A 19,475-nucleotide genomic window follows, 5' to 3' on the forward strand; every position below is an offset into this window, starting at 1 on the left:
GGGCTCGGTAAAGGACAGAAATGGTATGGACCTAACAGAAGCAGAAGATATTAAGAAGAGGTGACAAGAATACACAGAAGAACTGTACAAAAAAGATATTCATGACCCAGATAACCATAATGGTGTGATCACTCATCTAGAGCCAGACATCCTGGAATGTGAAGTCAAGTGGGCCTTAGGAAGCATCACTATGAACAAAGCTAGTGGAGGTGATGGGATTCCAGTTGAGCTATTTCAGATCCTAAAAGATGATGCTGTGAAAGTGCTGCACTCAATATGCTAGCAAATTTGGAAAACTCAGCAGTGGCCACAGGTCTGGAAAAGGTCAGTTTTCATTCCAATCCCAAAGAAAGGCAATGCCAAAGAATGTTCAAACTACCTCACAATTGCACTCATCTCACATGCTAGCAAAGTAATTAATGCTCAAAATTCTCCAAGCCAGGCTTCAACAGTATGTGAACCGTGAACTTCCAGATGTTCAAGCTGGTCTTAGAAAAGGCAGAGGAATCAGAGATCAAATTACCAACATCCGTTGGATCATCAAAAAAGCATCCGAAAAAAAAAAAAAAGCATCCGAATTCCAGAAAAACCTCTACTTCTGCGCAACCATCACCACTCTCTAATTCCAGAACACTTCTATCACCCCCAAAAGAAGCCCCACACCCATATGCTGTCACTCCCTGTTACTCCTCCCTCAAACCCTCGACAACCATTAATCCACTTTCTGTCTCTGTGGATTTACCTAGTCTGGACATTTCATGTAAATTAAATCATACAATCTGTAGCCCTTTGTGTCTGGCTTCTTTTACTTAGCATAAGATTTTCAGGACTCATCCATGTTGAAGCAGGAATAAGTACTTCATACTTTTTCGTGACCAAGTAATATTCCATTATTTGGATAGACTGCATTTTGTTTATCTGCACATCACCTGTTGGACATTTGGGTTGTCTTTACTTTCTTGATATTATCAGTAATGCTGTTATGAATGCCTAAGCTTGAGAACTACTGAGAAAAAGAATTCATCAGAATTCAGAAAACTGGTCTTTGCCAGTTCAGAATATAGAGACTCCTAGAGTTAGTCATGTTAACCAGACTTTTGAGGCTGATGTATAAAGCTGAAATCTATGTTTGTTAATGTACAAGGAGAACTCACCATCACCAGTACTGCATTTCTCAAGGGCCACTTGATTTGCCCATTTCCTCTCTGCAGTCTGCCCTTCCTGAAGGCCAGATTTTCACTGGAAGGCTTCCTGGTGATTCTGGAATACAGAAGAGGAGGGTTTGCTACATGAAATGTTGAAGACCCCAAGCTGGGATAGCCTGCTTTTCCTGGGCAGGGTAATGAGGAGTATAGGCAAACTGCCCAGGGATAGATCCTGGCCCCACCACTGGAAAACTGTGTGACCTAGAGCAAGTCACTCAACCTCTCTGAATGTTACTTTTCTTCTCTTTGATTTTGAGATCATAATAGTGATGATCTTATAGGACTATTGTGCAGATTAAATGAGGTAACACCTGTAAAGTGTTTAGTGCTAGTGCCTAGTCTGTGGTCCATGAATTGTGGATATGAACACCTTCACAGTGATTAATCATCTCGTGTTTGGGAGTGGGTTGCTATAGGGATTGAAGATAACAGAAGTCTGCTCTGAGGTCTGTCTGTGTGACCTTGTATAAGGACAGCATTCTTCTTCTTATAAGTGAAATAACTCAACCTGCTTCACATGTTTAAGAATGAGGATGTAATAGAGAAGCTCCAGGGGCCCAAATGATCTGTTAGCCCTTGGTTTCTCTGCATTCCTCCACTCTGTTTTCAGAATGTGTTGATTTCCTTCTCAGGCAGGCCCTTCCCATAGGTATGCTCAGGTGGCCCTGGGCACTCAGGTGTGCAATGCACCAACTTACCTACTCCAGGGAACAGAGGGTTTCCTTTATTAAAAAAAAAAAATCCCAGAGTGTTTTGTGGACTCTGGCCCCTCTTAGGTCACATGCCCCTGAACCAATCACAGTGGTCAAGGAGTTGGAATGCTTTGGACTCTCTGTGCCTGGGTAAATGCTCTGCCCCAGGACTGGGAGGTCCAGCCTACCCTGAATCTCTAGGACTGAGATGCTGGAAGGGGTGCTTCCTGCCGGGAGCCAGCACAGGAGATACCACCCATGACAAGGTCATGCAGAGAGGCCTGATGGGCAAGGCAAGTCAGGTCTCAAGGGGTCCTCTGTCTGAGCATCTACCCCGAAACCAAAATCTGTCTGTTTACTGTCTGCTATACTATACTCTTCTGACATTACCACCTTTCTCTGGAAAGAGTTAACTCAGAGCTCCAGTTAACAGTCTCCTGCATATAAAAAGAATGTCTCAGTTTAAACCCCTTTGATGGCTTTCTAACTTATCTGACCGGTCTTTGCAACTTGTGGATTGTTTACAGCCCCCAACTGTAAGAGGCACGAAGCTTAAAACATCTTAAAGATATAGAGCCTTTTAGAGCTAAGAATTAGTTTGGTGAAGGGTTCCACTGTTGAGTTAATGTTTGCTGCCAGGCCTCCATATCCTTTATCTTTTAGGCACCTGGGAGGATATTAATCAATGTAAATGGTAAACAGAAATAGGAATATAGTAGTTTTGATATTAGTAACACTAGACTTTTGAGTTAATTATTTTTCTCTTTGTTATAAATCACTGTACTTTACTTTCTTATTATAAAGTGTTGTATCCTTGCTATGTAAGAATGTAACTTTATTTAGTGTTTTCTGAGAGTGGCACCAGACTTTGGAAAGAACAACACTGTTAAGGCAAATAAGTCTTCTGGTTGACAAACCCTTATCAGAAAAGGGCTGTAAATGTTAATTGGCCTTCTGGCTGGAAGATTATGTAAATCACATAAGACTTATGTATACAACTAGGTATGCAGAGAGAAAGCCTGGTCTCAATAAGAGTCAGGGCTGCTGACGCTGCATAATTTTGTATTATCCATTGATCTCTATGTAAAATCAAAAGTATATAAGGCCTTTCTGGACAATAGAGGATGGGCCAGTCACTGGACTGGTTTTCCCCATGTCTTTTTTACTCTATTTTCAGGCTGAATTTCCATGTGGGGTGTGGAGGCTCGCCATGTCTACTTACTTGCCCCGGCTTCTAAGATCCATGAGAGAGGGAGCCCAAGGCGGGGCACCCTCTGCTATTCAAATGGGCGCTGGTGGCCTAATGTAGATGGCGCAAATCTCTTGTCCTGAGGTTTTATTAGTTCTCCATGTAAACCAAGTTATTCAGCCTCTTTTCTCCACTAAATTTCCCACTACACTATTCTTTCCTAATCTCTCTTTTATATTTCTAAATAAGTTTTTCCTCGCCTACACCGTCCCCACTTCGAATTACCCTGGATCCACTGGGGCAGGACCCCGGCAGTTTCCCAGTGGGAAACCAGGCTGCTGTTCCTGGAAGAAGGACTAGGCTCTGATGCCAGAGTCCCCCATGCCCTGGATGGGCTGGGAGAGTTGAGCCAACATCTGCCTCCTGGACTCCCTTTGCTTCTCTTTATGGTTGACTAAGGGCTTCCCAGGTGGTTCAGTGGGTAAAGAATCCACCTGCAATGCAGGAGACTCAGGTTCGATCCCTGGGTTGGGAAGATCTTGGGTTGGGAAGAGGAGAGCATGGCAACCCACTCCAGTATTCTTGCATGGGGAATTGCACAGACAGGGGAGCCTGGTGGGCTACAATCCATAGGGTCACGAACAGTTGGACACGACTGAAGTGATTGAGCACACACATAAGCATGGTCGACTCAGCTCCTCTTTCAGTCTGCCTTACCATTTAATCTGATTACAGCAGGCTCTGAATCTAGATCCCTTCCTAACAGCTCTTTGGATAGGGATTCTCAGCTATAAAACTGTGGCCGTTTAGGGCTGGATAATTATTCGTGCTGGGGGCTGACCTGTGCTTTAGGGGATGTTTAACAGCATTCCCGGTTTCCACCCACTAGGTGCCAGTCACACCATCCCTCAGTTGTGACCCTCCCAAATGTTTCCAGATACTTGAGAACCACTGCTTTAGGTTACTGTTGTTCCACTGCCCTCCGATCCATTAGGTGTTGTGCTGGATTCCCTCTTGGAAGATCAACTTCCTTACCTCCAAGTTCTTTGGGTGGGGGTTCTCTGTCCACCCCAGTACTGACAATACTTTGCTGATAAACTGCGACCCTGTTGGAGCAGAGGCCCCCTGTCTCCATGGCCTCACCTTCAGGGCTGCCGCATCAGGACCAGGATCTGATGTCACATCTCCATCACCTCAGCCCCATTTAGAGATGCTTTGGCATGTGGGCACCCCATCTTGACCTTGGAATGTGCTCCATCACAAGGCTGTCTCCACTGTGTCTGCAAACTGCAGACAGTGTGACACCTCTTTGGACATCAGTTTGAGCATCACAGAACTGAGACGGGGAGCAAATCTATCGCCTAGAGTTCAGACCCAAAGATGCCTGGCATCTTGGGTTTCTTAAAGTCAGACTGGGGTCTCTCCCAGCAAGCTTACCTGGTCTGTCCCCACTGAGCCTGCTAAGGCAGTAAATTCCACAAAATGACTCCATGTGGGGAACTTCTCAGCAGCCCTTTATTCTATGGATAATTAACTTTGGCCGAACAGTGACTATTGGGTGACTGCATAATTAAAAAAAAAAAAAAAAGTGCCACTGTTCCATGGGGGAAGAATTTCGTCTCAGGCAACTCTGAACGGCTCTGATTTAAGATCCATAAGTCCAGTTCAAGGCAATAAATATATAAGTAATTGATGATGTAGTGTGCAAGCAACGTAAGACCCATCCATCACACCCAGGCAAGCGAGGGCTGTGGACACGCTCAGAGAACAGGATGATAGGAGGGGAATAAATGGTCAGAGGGACCTAGACAGCTCTGCTTTCCCCATAACTCACCACTGCTTCTCCAGACTCGTGGCCTCATTCTCAAAAGAGCTCCTCCACCCCCTAGTTTTGTCTTCTTGGGCCAGAGAGAAGGGCCACTAAGGAAACAGCAGACAAGAACCTGGGTTGCTTAAGGGGGAAGCCAGCCTTGTTGCATACCAACTTTGTACCAGGCACTTGCTTCATATTCCAGTGCCTAATTCCCAAGGAAAGCCCACAAGATGGGTTCTATCCGTCCTCTGCTACAGAAGTAGAGGTCCAAAGAGCAGAGAACAAAAGCATCACAAAGGCAGAGTCAAGGATTGGGACTCAGGTCTGTGCCTGTAATTAATGCCATCTTGTCCCTCTGCCTCTCAGGCAAAAGAGTGGGCAGGGCCCCTGGGTTGCCTGGATAGTGGACCATGCCATCCATGAACGTGTTTGTTGCCCATTTCTGGGTCCAGGTGTCAAGCCCAACTTGCAGATCCCAGACTGTAGTCTGCACGTCCCCCGTGCCCCGCGCCTGTCACTGATACTGCCTTTTCTGTGGCTCTGTTTCAACGTGAGGCCATTTATTAATACAGCTGAAATTGATGGAGCACAGATCTGACTGTTTTCCTCCCTTCACAGGGACATTTGCAGTGATGGCAGCGTGTGGCCTCTGTCTGTCAACTCTTGTTTTGTCCTCGTTTAAGCCTGAACCAGGCGCAGTAAGCCAGCCTCTTCCAATTAGCATTTTCCTTGAGGTCAAGGAGAATGGCCCTGTATCTGTGTGGTCTGGGATGGCTCTGCATGGCTGGCGGGACCCCGAGCTTCTTCAGGTTTCCAGGCTGCCTCTCCTCTTGCTCAGGACTCCTCTCCTAGGGAGGGTGCACAAGAAGACCCCCTCACTGACACTCTGCCGGTCTCTCCTTCTTTCTGAATATCTGAAGAGGGGCCACACTGCTCACGAATAGGGCTCTGCAGTCTAGGAGTTTTAGGTTAAAGTCCCAGAAGGACATATTCCGTAGGTGACCTCTGAGCCTCCGTTTTGCCATTTGCAAAATGGGATCATTAGTACCTACCTCAGAGGGTAGATTCTTCTTTCGTTCATTCATTCATTCATTCTCTCATCAGTAAGTATTTGTGGAAATGCCACTTTGTACCCATCCCTGTGCTGGCTGCTGGGGATACAGGAGGGAATGAAACAGACATGTTACAAAGAATCAGTGCGCTAATATACGTGAAACACTTAGGCCAGTGAGTCTCAAGCTTGACTGTGAATTAGTAGGGTGTGAAGACCTTTTGAAATGTTCAAAGCCAGGCCATACATACCCCAGCATAATTAAATTGAGGATCAGCAAACTTTTAATTAAAGAGCCAGATAGTAAGTATTTTAGGCTCTGACAGCCATCAGGTATCCATTATGGCTACTCAGCTCTGCCCTTATAGTGCAGAAGCAGCTGTAGACAGTGGGCATGTTGATGTGCCAATAAAACTTTATTTATACAACAGGTTACAGGCCAGATTTGACCCTTGCACTTTAGTTTGCTGAACCCTGAATTAAATCACAGTGCAGGGGAGGGGTCCAGGCATCAGACAGTTCCAGAGTGCTGACAATTGGGAAACCACTGACTTGGGCAATGCCTGGTTCATGTTAGCTATTACAATTCCTAGGTTGTAGCTCAGAGAAGTCAAGTACCTTGCCCAATTTGGGGGCAGAACCAGGACAATAACCCTGGTATTTCTAACCCTGAACTGCATTCTTTTGATCATTTTGCTTTTCTGTTTTAAGCTCTTGGAGCCTCAGTGTCTTCACCTGTAAAATGGGATTGATACTAGACCTCCCTGACATAGTAGCTAAGAGGCCTAAGTGTGAACACTGATGTATCTTGCAAGGAGGGACTCTATGGTGAGAGTCAGGAGGAGCTGAAAATGTTCCAGTGGCTCCGGAAACCCTGGGGCCCTGGACAGGCACATGGGAAAAGGTTTGAGTGAGGAAGTGGTGGGCTCTGTTTTTGAGCAGATGAGCTTCATTTGGTCAGCCACCCTAGCTGAGGTCCAAACCCCCACCCAGAGCCTGAGAACTGGGGCTAGAGCCATGGGTGGATGGCCATGGCAAAGTAGAGTGCCTGGCTTCCTGGGATCCCTCCCTGGTCCAGGCACTGCAGGGCCCTGGAGAAGTGAAGCCTCCATTTGGAGGGATAGGCTGCTGGGTTTTTGCTGGAGTTAGCAAGAAAAACCCTTCACCTCTCTATTAAGCCAAACTCTGAACACATACAGATGAGTGATTGGCAGCTCCTACTGTCCAGGAGTGGGTAGTCAAGTGGGTAGTCAGGAGATCAGATGTGTTAGCAGAGGCTCTCGTGCAACAAAGCAAGTGACCTGGAAAAGTCAGCACAGGATGCTACAGGAGGGGCATGGCAGGGCATGGCTTCCTGGAGGAACCCTGCCTGTGTTGGATCTTGGAGAGAGTTGGCATGAGTTGGACTAAGAGAAGTAGGAAGGGAATAGAACATACAGAAGAATGTTCTAGGCAGAAAGACCAGTATCTTTGAAGGGAGGAGGTGCAGAACAGCAGATGCTGGTGCAGAACAGCAGTGCTGCCAGGGGCAGTTTTCAGGCCAGGACTGGCTCTCAGTGCTGCACTTCTGCTATCTCAGAGGCACTGGGCATTTCTTCCTCTTTGGCCTGGAATCAGTGTAGCAGTCCTCCTCACCTGACTTGTTTTGGTCACTTGAGTAGACATGATGCCATAACAGAGGTCCTATGATATACCAGGTCTGCCCTCAGGATTATATTTATGGGATCCACCACCTTCCCCCTCCAGAAGCACCACACATATTTCCTTGCATGCGTGCATGCTAAGTTGCTTCAGTCGTGTCTGACTCTTTGCGACCCTGTGGACTGTAGCCTGCCAGGCTCCTCTGTCGGTGGGGTTCTCCAGGCAAGAACACTGGAGTGGGTTGCCATGCCCTCTTCCAGGGCATCTTTGCAACCCAGGGATTGAACCTGCATCTCTTATGTCTCCTGCATTGGCAGGTGAGTTCTTTATCACTTGCGCCACCTGGGAAGCCCACATATTTCCTTATTGATAGTTAATTTCCTGAGTGCTTTGCAAATAAACCATCGTGGACCCACTATCCTGATGAGATTCTTCTGGATTTCTAGATAATGTTTTATTCTCCCCTTTTTGCATTTTAAAAATATTATTATATAAAGTGATTTTGACATTTCAAGGAGATGATCCCTCTCCTCTTTCTAGACCATAGGAATAAAGTTATATCAAGGGGAAATCCAAGGGGAAGGTTTGGAGTAAGGATACAGGGAGAGAGAAGGAAGATGGGTTTTCTAATAGGTCTTATTTTTAGAATTGCGGGAAAATGGATAATTAGTACCACTCCCCCCACTCCAATCTGTATGGTGGTGTCTTATGGAATTAGAGGCCCATTGCTTCATTTTCTTGTCATATCCACCCCCTCATCAGCCCCCAGTCCCCCAACACTGCCTACACACATCCTCAGCCTACTGTTAATGTCTTAGAATCTCCATCTATCATCCCCACAAGGACGATAATTATTCGTGTGGCACCTGGGTGTCCCATTGTTTGGTTACGAGGTTAAAAATCCCTGATACACTTTAATAAATTCAACAGTGAGCACATTATAAAATGTAATTAAATGCCTCAGCCATCTTCACTTTCTTTACCGGCAATGAAATTTAATTGAGGCCACGTGAGGGGGCTGAGATAAATCACGGGTGATGACTCCACGTTTCACGTGTCTACTGGGAGAGGGCATGATGTTATCTGCTGTCTACGCATGTAATTTATGGGCAGCTCAGGGGATCCCAGCTCAGCAGTTACCTGCCAGGACTCAGATGCGAGGTGGTAATGTTCTTTAAAAAGGGGAACATGATTCTGAAGTGGGGCGGGGGGTGTTACACACGTACATTCTAGTTTTCCCACTAGATCCTGAAGGTAATTCCAGTTTGGTTTCACCACTTAAATTTTTTTTTTTACCCAGGCCATGGGCCAGGAGGGACAGGTGATAGAGGAGAGCTTGGATTCTAACTCCTTGTGCCATCATCCCCTTTCCTCCTCTGCACTCTTCTGCCTCTCGCCCCACGCGTCAGTCCTCTCTGCACTCGCATTGCTTAGTGGCCTCACTGCCCACCCGTCCCACCGAGCTAGGCTTTCACCTGGAGACACCCCCAGGAGACCACTTCATCTCTTCCCCTCGGCCGCGACCAGCACCGCCACCTCTCCCGCTGTAACTTACACGTTCTCAGGGTCTTCTCTCTGCTTTGATGGAGTGACAACCGGATAATCGTATTAATTAACCTGGACAGAAGCAGTGAGAGGAGAGGGTTAATTTTTTCCCCTCTGTCTCCATGAGCTGACATAGATTTCAGCAGTGGCATGTAATCAGAGACATTGCCTCATCACAGATTATTCTACCAGGAGACAGAGCTAGAAAGAAAACAGGCATGGGGTGAGACTGGGCTAGGTTAGAATCTCGGCTGGACCGCTTATCGGTCCTACTCTGCCTGGCTCTTCTCTTCTGTAAAATAGGCATGGAAACAAGACACCCCATGCCCTGTTAGGATTAGGTAAGCAGAGGGGTGACACCTTGTGGGTCATGAACACTTCAGCCTGGAGAATGCACACCATTTGTTCAAGAATTCCCACCATGTAAATGGCTGAAGTGGGTCTACAACCCGAGCCTCTGGCTTCAAAGAAAAAAAAAAAAACTTTCACAATGTATACTTACGTCAAACCATCACATTATATACTTTAAATATCTTACAATTTTGTCAATTATACCTCAGTAAAAGTAGAAAAGTACTTTCCCACTAATCAGCCAAGGAAATGAGTTACATAGCTCTTAGTCAGTGTTTGACATACTTTCTCAATAAAGGGCCAGGTAATAATTAGCTTTTGACTTGTGGACCACATTGTCCCTGTCTCAGTTACTCAAACGCTGCTGTTATAATGCAGAATCAGTCACAATGTGTAAATGAGTGGATGTGGCTATGTGCCAATCAAACTTTATTTATAAAAGCAGGAGATGGGCCAGTCTTGGCCTGAGGGTCATAGTTTGCCAACCTCTGTTCTAAATCATCGTCCCTGGAGAGCTTTGTCAGGTTCTAACTGGTGTGTTAATTCTAGAGGCGGAGTGATGATGACAATGACAAGGACAAGAATGACAATAATATGTCAGGCACTCGGCTGAGCTCTGTTCCAACTGTATTACCCGCTTCATCCTCCTATGAGGGGGATAGTGTGGCCCCCCCTTTTTTTTTGCTGGAGACAAGGAAAGACACCTTTCACAGAGGTGAAAATGCCAAGATCTCATCGCTGGGAAGTGGCAGAGCTGATGGGTGAACACAGGTCTGCTCACTTCAAAATCCCACACTCTCCTGGGCAGCTTGATAACCTGGAGGCCCTTCCCATTCAGAAATGAACTCTGCTGCCCTGCCTCCAGAATAGGTCTGCACTCAGTGCCTTGTAGGTGGCTTGAACCCCATATACATGCAGGTTGGTTTACCCTATACCTCCGTTCCCACAGTTTTCTTATTCCTAGGCTGGTGGCTTCACACCATTGCCCTTTGTTTTGCCCCAATGCCATGCGGACCCCTAAGAATCTCCTCTGAAGGGTCTCTTCCTTTAAGAGTGAGCAGCACAACCTTTGCTCACGCCAGGCATCTCTTTATCACTGTCCATCCCTTCTGCCTTATTGCTTCCCTGCAAGACCCAGGACCCAGGTTCACTTTCATCTACATACTCACCAGTGCTAAGTGGTTCCCCGGTCACCTCCATAGCAATCATGAGCCCCCAGATGATGAAATTCGCATCTTGAGAAGTGGCATGTAGTTGTCACAGGGAGAAAATTATGTCCATCTACGCCGAGAAACTCAATTTGGCCCTGAAGCACCATGGAGCTGTAACCTTTAGAGATAGCACAGAATGAAAAGACTCTTGGATCTGATTTGAATTGGATATTAAAGCAAATAGAGTTGTTCGCCACTATGTGAATAAGACTGTGAACAGCTTTAGTCAAGGATTGGTTGGCACCTTGGATGAATCAGTGGGATTTTAGCTGGTGGCTTGAACGCCCTAAGTTTTATTAGTTTCAGGAGCCTAAAGAATTTGCTGCTCGATTTGAGTGCAGCACCATTGTTAAATTCTCAGTCTGTCCTGTCTCTGGGCTGGAAGCTGAAGGGCAGCTGGACCTTCTATTTCATCTGTGGCATTTCTGAGGATAAAGCCTGGCGTTGGGCTGTCCTGGCTGAAACCCCAGCTCTCCCGCCTAAAAAGCAGTTAGGAGATCAGATGAAATAATACATCTAAGCATTTAATCTGAGTCCAGCCATATAGTAGATACTCAATAAATGTTAGCCGTTATTATTAATAGTATTATGTGCTCAGAAGTCTTTATCTCCATGGAAACGTTTAAGGTTAGCATAGCTCCTCTTCTAGCCAACAGAGTTTAGGGGCTAGACTGCAGTAGATGGTTTCTTGTGGTCCTGTCCAACTCAAGGATGCACAATTTGAGCAATAATTTTCACACTTGTCTCAGGAGACATAGCATAGGAAGGCAGGATGGTGTAGGGGTGTAAAGCAAGGCTTTGGTTTTTATAGGAAACTGAAGTCAGCTCTCAGGTGCACCAAAGCAGTAAGACGTTGAACAATTAATTATCCTCATTTTCCTTATCTCTGAACTAGGGATACAACCTCGTGGGGTTGTCGGGATTTAATGAAGAAACAGCTCTAAGAGGTGAATCCTTATTTGGGATATGTACAAGAAATAGCCTTGCTCCTGTGCCAGCCAGTGGACTGATTATTCAGGGATATGGGTTTATTTTTTAAATCTGTATTTATTTGTTTGTTTTACTTTTCGCTGTGTTGTGCCCGCATGGGGATCTTAGTTCCCTGACGAGGGATAGAACCCAAGTCCCGTGCAGTGGAAGCTCATAGTCTTTAACCACTGGACTACCAGGGAAGTCCCTGGGGTATGTTTTTATTTTTATTTTTTCAATTGGGGGCTGCAGGTGAGATCATGACATGACAGCTCAAATGAGAAAAGCCTGGCCTGGGAGATGAATGGCCTTGTAAGGGTCAGGGCTCATATTTTGGACCGCAGCTGGGGTGGGGAGTTAGAGATTTGGGGTGAGGGTGGGACCCTCCTGTTTTTATCACAGCCTGGCAGGCTGTTCTTCACTCGGCCGCCAGAGGGAGAACTTATACGTATAAGACGCCCCTGACACAGCATCCCACTCTGTTCTAAGAGACTTGTTCAGTCTCTCAGTCATGTCCCACTCTATGAGACCCCATGAACTGCAGCACGCCAGGCCTCTCTGTCCCTCACCATCTCCTGAAGTTTGCTCAAGTTCATGTCCATTCCATCGGCGATGCCACCCATCCATCTCATCCTCTGACACCCTCTTCTGCTTCTGCCCTCAGTCTTTCCCAGCATCAGGGACTTTTCCAGTGAGTACTAGACGGTTCCCATTGCTTTAACACAAACCCCAAAGTCCTGTTTTATTTCATTTATCGCACGTATCACATTATGGCTGCCCCTATAGACTCTTAACTCTCCTGTTCACCATGCCCACCCCCAGTTCCACTCCTGGCACTTTCAGTGCTCTGTCAGTTTCCTGTGGCTGCTGTAACACATTAGCAAAGCTCAGCAGCTCACAAAAGCATAAATGCATCATTGCTCAGTTCTGGAGGCCAGGAGCCCAGGACCGGTCTCGGTGCTAAAGGGAAGGAGTTTGCAGGGCTGTTCCTTCTGGAGACTCTAAGAGAGAAGCTGCTCTCTTACCTTTTCTGGCTTCCAGAGGCCACTGCATCCCTTGGCACTTAGCCCCTATCCATCCTCAGAGCCAGCAGATCGCCACATCCCCATGTCTCCGACTCTGACCCTCCTGCGTCCCTCTTTTACCTGATTACATCAGGCCCACCTGGCTCGTCCAGAGTAATCTCCCATCTCAAGATCCTTGACTTAATCACACTGACAAAGTCTCTTTTTACCTGTTAGGTCACAGGATATGGACATCTCTGGGGGTGGTTCAGTTCAGTTCAGTTGCTCAGTTGCGTCCGACTCTTTGCGACCCCATGAACTGCAGCACACCAGGCCTCCCTGTCCATCACCAACTCCCAGAGTTCACCCAAACCCATGTCCATTGAGTCGGTGATGCCATCCGACCATCTCATCCTCTGTTGTCCCCTTCTCCTCCTGCCCTCCATCTTTCCCAGCATCAGGGTCTTTTCCAGTGAGTCAGCTCTTCGCATCAGTTGGCCGAAGTGTTGGAGTTTCAGCTTCAGCATCAGTCCTTCCAATGAACACCCAGGATTGATCTCCTTTAGAATGGACTGGTTGGATCTCCTTGCAGTCTAAGGGACTCTCAAGAGTCTTCTCCAACACCACAGTTCAAAAGCATCAATTCTTCTGTGCTAAGCTTTCTTTATAGTCCAACTCTCACATCCATACATGACTACTGGAAAAACATTAGCCTTGACTAGACAGACCTTTGTTGACAAAGTAATGTCTCTGCTTTTTAGTATGCTGTCTATTTGGTCATAACTTGGAGGGTGGGCAAATTCAACAAAATATTTACTGAGTAACTGCATGAATGATAGTCGGAATACACAGCACACTATGGCATCACTTTCCAAGCCTCTGTGGCCCTTTTGAACTGGCTGGTTCTCACCTTCCCTTCACTCTTCTCAGAAGTAGGAAGCGTGGACAGTTACAGGGTGGGCTGAACTCTGTGTATCTGGAGGGCCATCTGGAATGGAAGCATCCAGCTTGTTCCTGTCTGTGGTTCAAATCCCAGTTCAGTGACTTCTAAACTATAGACAGTTGCTTACTGCTTCTAAGCCTCAGTATTCCCATCTGTGAAGTAGGGATGAAATTGGCTGTCATTTATTGAGCCCCAGCTAGGTAACCTGAATTAAAAAAAAAAAAAAACAAACCAATAACCCAGCCTTAGCCTTTACACGCTGTGTGACCTTGGACAAATGGCATCACTTCTTGATTTCCTCGTTGGTGAAGTGGCACCAGCGGTAACAGCTGATACATCACATGTGTGCATAAAATGAGATCACATATGTGAAGGGCTTATTTGGCAATAGTGCTTGGTGCATGGTAACACTCAACGCAAAGCATATTTATTGTTTTTCTTATTTCTCATTTAAAAAAATTCTTACCATTGTTCTTATTTCTCTCCTCCTCTTCTTTTTCCTCCCTTTCTTTTGCTTTATAATCAGCCATTTAAAAAATTTTTTAAGTCACTCCAACTGTTAATCTTTTTTTTTTAATGTATTTATTTAATTATTTGGCCTCACTGCACGGCATTTGGGATCTTAGTTCCCTGACCAGGAATCAAACCCATGCTCCCTGCAGTGGAAGCGTGGAGTCTTAACCCTTGGACCTCCAGAGAAGTCTCACATCACCCGTCTTCACGTGTTGTCTCTGTGATAAATGTTTTCAAGCGTGCTCTCCATGCCTGACTCCTCCATTAGCCTGAGTTCAAATTCACCAGGTCAGAGCCTGAGTTTTTAATTTTAAAGCTCTACCTACTGTGATGATTTTATTAATATTGGTTCCTTCTATCATGGGTCCTGTTTGTCTGTCTGGCTGCCAAGGTGTCAAAGACCAAGCCTCCTGGTTTCTCCCCTTCTCTACAGAGGCACTTCCGAGAGGGCATCAACAGTGGGACCTAAAGGAGGGAAGAGGAACCCTCCTTCCCTCCAACCGTCTCCCTTTCCATGCCCCATGAATGAAAATATCTGGGAAGAAGTATCTGTTTTCCTGTTATCCTGCCCCTGGAACGGAAGGCAGCACGAATGGTCACAATTCTGCCTCCGTGTCTGCCTGACTTGTTATCAGAAAATGAGAGTAGAAAAGAAGCTTTTGTTCAGCTATGGAGACATCTTAATAGGCACTTTGATTGTTAGACAGAAGTTTCTGTATCAGTTTAATTGCTCTAAATGCTGTTTGCCTTCTCTGTTATGATAAGGCCTGAATTTTCATAGATTTTCCTTTTAAACAGTTTTCCTTTGCTTTAAGGCTTGCATTGGCAAGTTTAATGAAATCCAAATGAAGAAAGTAAAGAGAAGATCTCAGAGTTCAGATCTGCACACCCACGGATGAAGCCGTGTGGCGGCTATTATTGCTTGAGACTAATGATGTCGCAGACACTGAATGTAATTGACGGAATTCACCCCTTCAACCAGATATTGAGAAATGAAACCAAACTACTAAACTTAATTACATCTACTTTTCTAAGAAGGTGCTGTAATTGAGAATAACAGAATAACTAGGATACGAGTCCAACGGTGGGATGTGCTTGTAATAAAAGAGGATTTGTTCTCTGCCTGGTTGAGCTTCACAAGTACCATCTCAAGATGTTGAGGGGAGAGACGGGGGTGGGGAGACGGCCAGAGAAGTGAAAAACATCTTGATAAGGGTTTCTCAACCTTGGCACCATTGCCGTTTGGGTCTGGCTAGTTCTTTGATGCAGGGGTCTGTCTTGTGTATTATAGGGTGTTGAGCAGCATCCCTGGTCTCTACCTAGTTCGATGCCAGTAGCCCACCACCACCACCACCTCCTCCACCCCATTTGGCAATATCTCCAAACAATGCCAAATGTTCCCTCGGGGCAAAACCTCCCTGACTGGGGCTTTTGGAAGGCTCATAAACACTTGCAGAGTTATTCCTTGAGGATCTACCAGGGCCCGGCTGTGTGACCTTCAGCAAGTCACTGCAGCTTTCTGAGCTCCTGTCTCTTCCTTTGTGCTGTGGGAATAATGAGAACACCGACTGCACAGAGGCATAGCTTCTGGGTATAAGCTGCACAGAATAGTGCCTACCACATATGGAGTACTCAGTCTATTCACTCTTTCTGTGATACTAGTCTCAGATTCAGCAAACATGTATTACATGCTTGCTTTGTCCAAGATGCTGTGCTGTGAGACAGTGATGCTGAGATGAAGATGTGGTCCTTGTCCTTGCAGGAGCGGCAGAAACGTGCAGACTTTTTGGTATTGCCTTGTTCTCCACCCAAGGCAGACATGCAGAAGCAAATGGCAACCTCCTCCAGTATTCTTGCCTGGGGAATCCCATGGACGGAGGAGCCTGGTGGCTATACAGTCCACGGGGTCGCAAAGAGTGGGACACAGCTTAGTGACTAAACAATGACAAAGTGGCAGACATTGCTAATCAATCCCAATGCTCTTTCCTCTTGAGCCTCAGAATCCTTCTGAATACACCTTTCTAGACAGCCACTACTCACGTCCCGTGAGATGAAACCTCCTTGGTGCTGCTACTGATAATTCTGTGGATGCCCCATGAGGAGGCTGTGTATCTGAGCTGGTGCACTAGCTTCCATTCCAGCAGGTCATTCCACCGCCACCTACTCCTGGCCTGGAGAAAGCATCGTAAGGAGTTAGCAGGTCGCATCCTTCCTCCGAAATCTGACTTCAGTCCCCTGCTCTCTTTCCTTTAAAATTATTTTTCTTTCTTGTTTTTTGTTTGTTTCTCCCACAAGTCGGAACAAGTTATAAAATGGGCTTGGACTTGATCGCATTTAGTTTTTAGTTAGCCTGGAAGAGATTCCACTGGCTATGATTCTGACTGATACATCATCCTGTCTCTCTTCTGGGTTTTCTCTGCCCTTTGGGACTTACAAAATCATTTGCTCTCCCAGAAATGGTCCCAGCTTTACAAGGGCGGAATTGGGGTTTCTGGAAACAGCTTTCAGATGGCTGTCGACAGTGTCATTAGACAAAAGGGAGGCGTGAATGGGTTGGGGTTAAACGCTCCCTGATGGGTTCAGACATGCCCAGCTCCCCAATGAGCACGCCACTCCATAACAATTGCTGTGAAAAATGAGGCATGCATTTGCAGCTCTGAGGACGGGGCACCAGCTCCATCCATCTGGCCTGAGAAATGAGAGCTGGCGTGTGGGTCAGCCACTTCCTTCTTCTCTCCCCTAACTGGTGGAGGCTTCACAGAAAGCACCAGTTCATTTCTGCTGTTGTTTCACACTTCCCTGGGGCCTGTGAGGTCTGTGAGGAGGGTGATGCAGGCAACCAGGCACTGGAGTGAAGGTGGAGGCTGGTGCTCAGAGGCTGTGGAAGGAGTCCTGGAACTCAGTGGTGGAGTGGTGGTATGGGCCACTGGGATGTAGCCCAAGGCATGAAAGAAAAGACTTGATGAGAACAGGCGCCCAGTCTAAAGTCCACGTGATTTATTGCTTCCTCCTCATTCCCATTTATCCATCAGATTATCCATCCATCTAGCTGTCCATCCTTCTGTCCTTCCATCCACTCACCTACCATCCATCCATCCATCCATCCATCCATCCATCCTTCCTTCCTTCCATCCATCCACTCACCTAACAGTCCATCATCCGTCCTTCCCTCCACTCACCTACCAATTCATTGATCCACCTACCCATCTGTCCACATTGCAGCTCATCTGTCCATCTTCCTGCCTATCCAACCATTCATCCACCCAGCTATCCAAACAGCCATCTATCCATCCATCCACCTACCAATCCATTTACCCACCTTCCCTTCTGTCCATCTGCTGACTCACCTGTCCGTCTGCCCACTCATCCATCCATCATTTCTTCTAGTGTGAGTTTAAGGTGGTGCATGGTTAGACATATTCTAAACAGTTACTTATACAGAAAGTGATATTGACTTTCCATATAGAGTTTACTTTGGGAAAAAATGTGTTTAAACAAACAAATAAGTCAACTTAATTAAGTTGTACAAGGGCATACAAAAACTAGGAGAGAGGTAGCTGTATGACCAGCATTCGGAATCTGCCGAGTCAGAGCCTTGCGAGCACGGGCTTGTGTTCTAGGTGAGCCCAGACTCAGCTGGTGTGCCGTCTACAAGGTGTGGGGCCCTTGAGCACATGGCTTCCCCTCTCCAGGCCTCAGCTTCCTTATCTGTAAGGATGGGATGCTGACAGTCTCTACTTTGTTTTGAGGATGTCATGAACTCAGGCATGTGAGTCACGTGGCACACACCTCGCTCACAGTAAGTGCTTACTGATGGGAGCCAGGCTCAGCTTTATTCTCCCTTGGCTGCGTTCTTTCCAGGCACTGACTGGAAGCCTTATTCCAGGGACCTTGCTTGAGTCAAGATAACAGAAGCTAAACCAGTTTTCCACTTCCCTTTGGTTTAGCAAGTGATGGCGGCCAGTGCCCTTCCTGAGGCCAGCAAGCCTGCGTCTTCCTTCCAGGGCTTGGTGAGAGCCCACCTCCTCTTCCAGTTTTCTGTGTAACGCGACCTTCTTGTGTCTTGTCTCCCTGCAGACACACTGTCAGTGCCGCGCTGGTCCCCACAGATCCCTCGCAGAGACCTCGGCAACTCCATCAAGCACAGGTAGGCTGGATTCCTGAGTGCATGGGTGGCTCTCTCCCAGCATGTGAGGGCTGGGGGCTCTGGCCCTGGGGTGGGGAAAGGCTCGGCAGAATGTTCTGCCCCAGTTCCTGGATCGCCCTGCTCTTCCCTTCTCTCCTCTGCCAGGTTGAACCTTGATGTGGCAGGGCACTGAAATGCCTGCTTCTTTTTCACCTGGCTCTTACAAAGTTAACACCTAGTGGTTAAAAGCCAGGGCTTTGGAGTCAGACTGACCTGTATTCCATTCCCAGCTAGTAAAGCTTTGCACCCTTGAAGAAGTTACTTAACCTCACTGAGGCTCAATTTTCTCATCAGATAATTCTACCTACTCATCGGGTGGTCGTGAAGATTAAGTGAGGTAATGTATGGAAGTGCTAAGCGAAGGGCCTAGCATGTAATAACCACTCAGTATTGAGACAAATGCTTGTCCTAATTTTGAGTCTTTGTACCCAGAAGACAGGATTGCAGAGGTGCTCACTTTCTGTCAGTCCAGAGCTCCAGCTCTGTTGGATGCTGGGTTCAGCCTCTCCAGGAGTGCACTTGCCCTTTTCAGGAGGGAGATTTCTGTCCACTAAGTCACCCGTTACACGAAGTTAACTTTTTACTTTTTATTGTGTTACTTCACAATCTGTTCACAAACTCAGCGGGGTAAGTAGCACAAGTGTGGTCACATCCATTTGTCAGATAGGGAGACTGAGGCCCTACATAATTAAGTGATGACTCAGCAAGCTAACTAACCCCGGAACTTTGTGTTCTTTTGACACCGCTGCTGAGAGTTTTCTGTGCACTGAGGCCTCTGTGACCAGCAGAGTTCACTCATTCATGGTTTTTTTTCTCTAGTGTTTATAGAGAGTATCTGAACCAGGGCTGCAACGCTGAGCGCCACAGAAGGCTTTCAGCCTCGGGGAGCTCACAGTCTAGTGGAGGGATAGACATTTAACAGACCATGACAGTACAGAGGGGATCGGGGCTATAAGAGGTGGGCAGTACCAGGGGCAGACACCTAAGGGTATCCTGGGGTGAGGCAGGAGTGGGCACACTCTCTCAGAATGTCATCCCGTCAACAGTTTTTGAAAGAAATGTGTTGACAGGATAGTTGCTAAGACTCAAATGAGAAAACGGTGAAGGAAGCCTTGAGAAATACACGATAGACACATCAGTAGACAGGCAGTGAGATGCAGAG

The 19,475-nt window shown here is 46.7% G+C and overlaps 1 protein-coding gene across 2 annotated transcripts in view; it reads left to right on the forward strand.

Annotated features, from left to right (window-relative positions):
- Positions 1–19,475, forward strand: part of KSR2 (kinase suppressor of ras 2) — a 462,287-nt gene that overhangs the window by 319,437 nt on the left and 123,375 nt on the right. For both annotated transcript variants that reach the window (XM_042234645.1, XM_060400779.1), the window contains exon 6: positions 18,205–18,274. In XM_042234645.1, coding sequence (XP_042090579.1) covers positions 18,205–18,274 — 70 coding nt within the window. The remainder of the gene's footprint in view (positions 1–18,204; positions 18,275–19,475) is intronic.

This window comes from Ovis aries, chromosome 17 (genome assembly GCF_016772045.2).
Source record: "Ovis aries strain OAR_USU_Benz2616 breed Rambouillet chromosome 17, ARS-UI_Ramb_v3.0, whole genome shotgun sequence".
In the NCBI taxonomy this organism is placed as follows: Eukaryota; Metazoa; Chordata; class Mammalia; order Artiodactyla; family Bovidae; genus Ovis; species Ovis aries.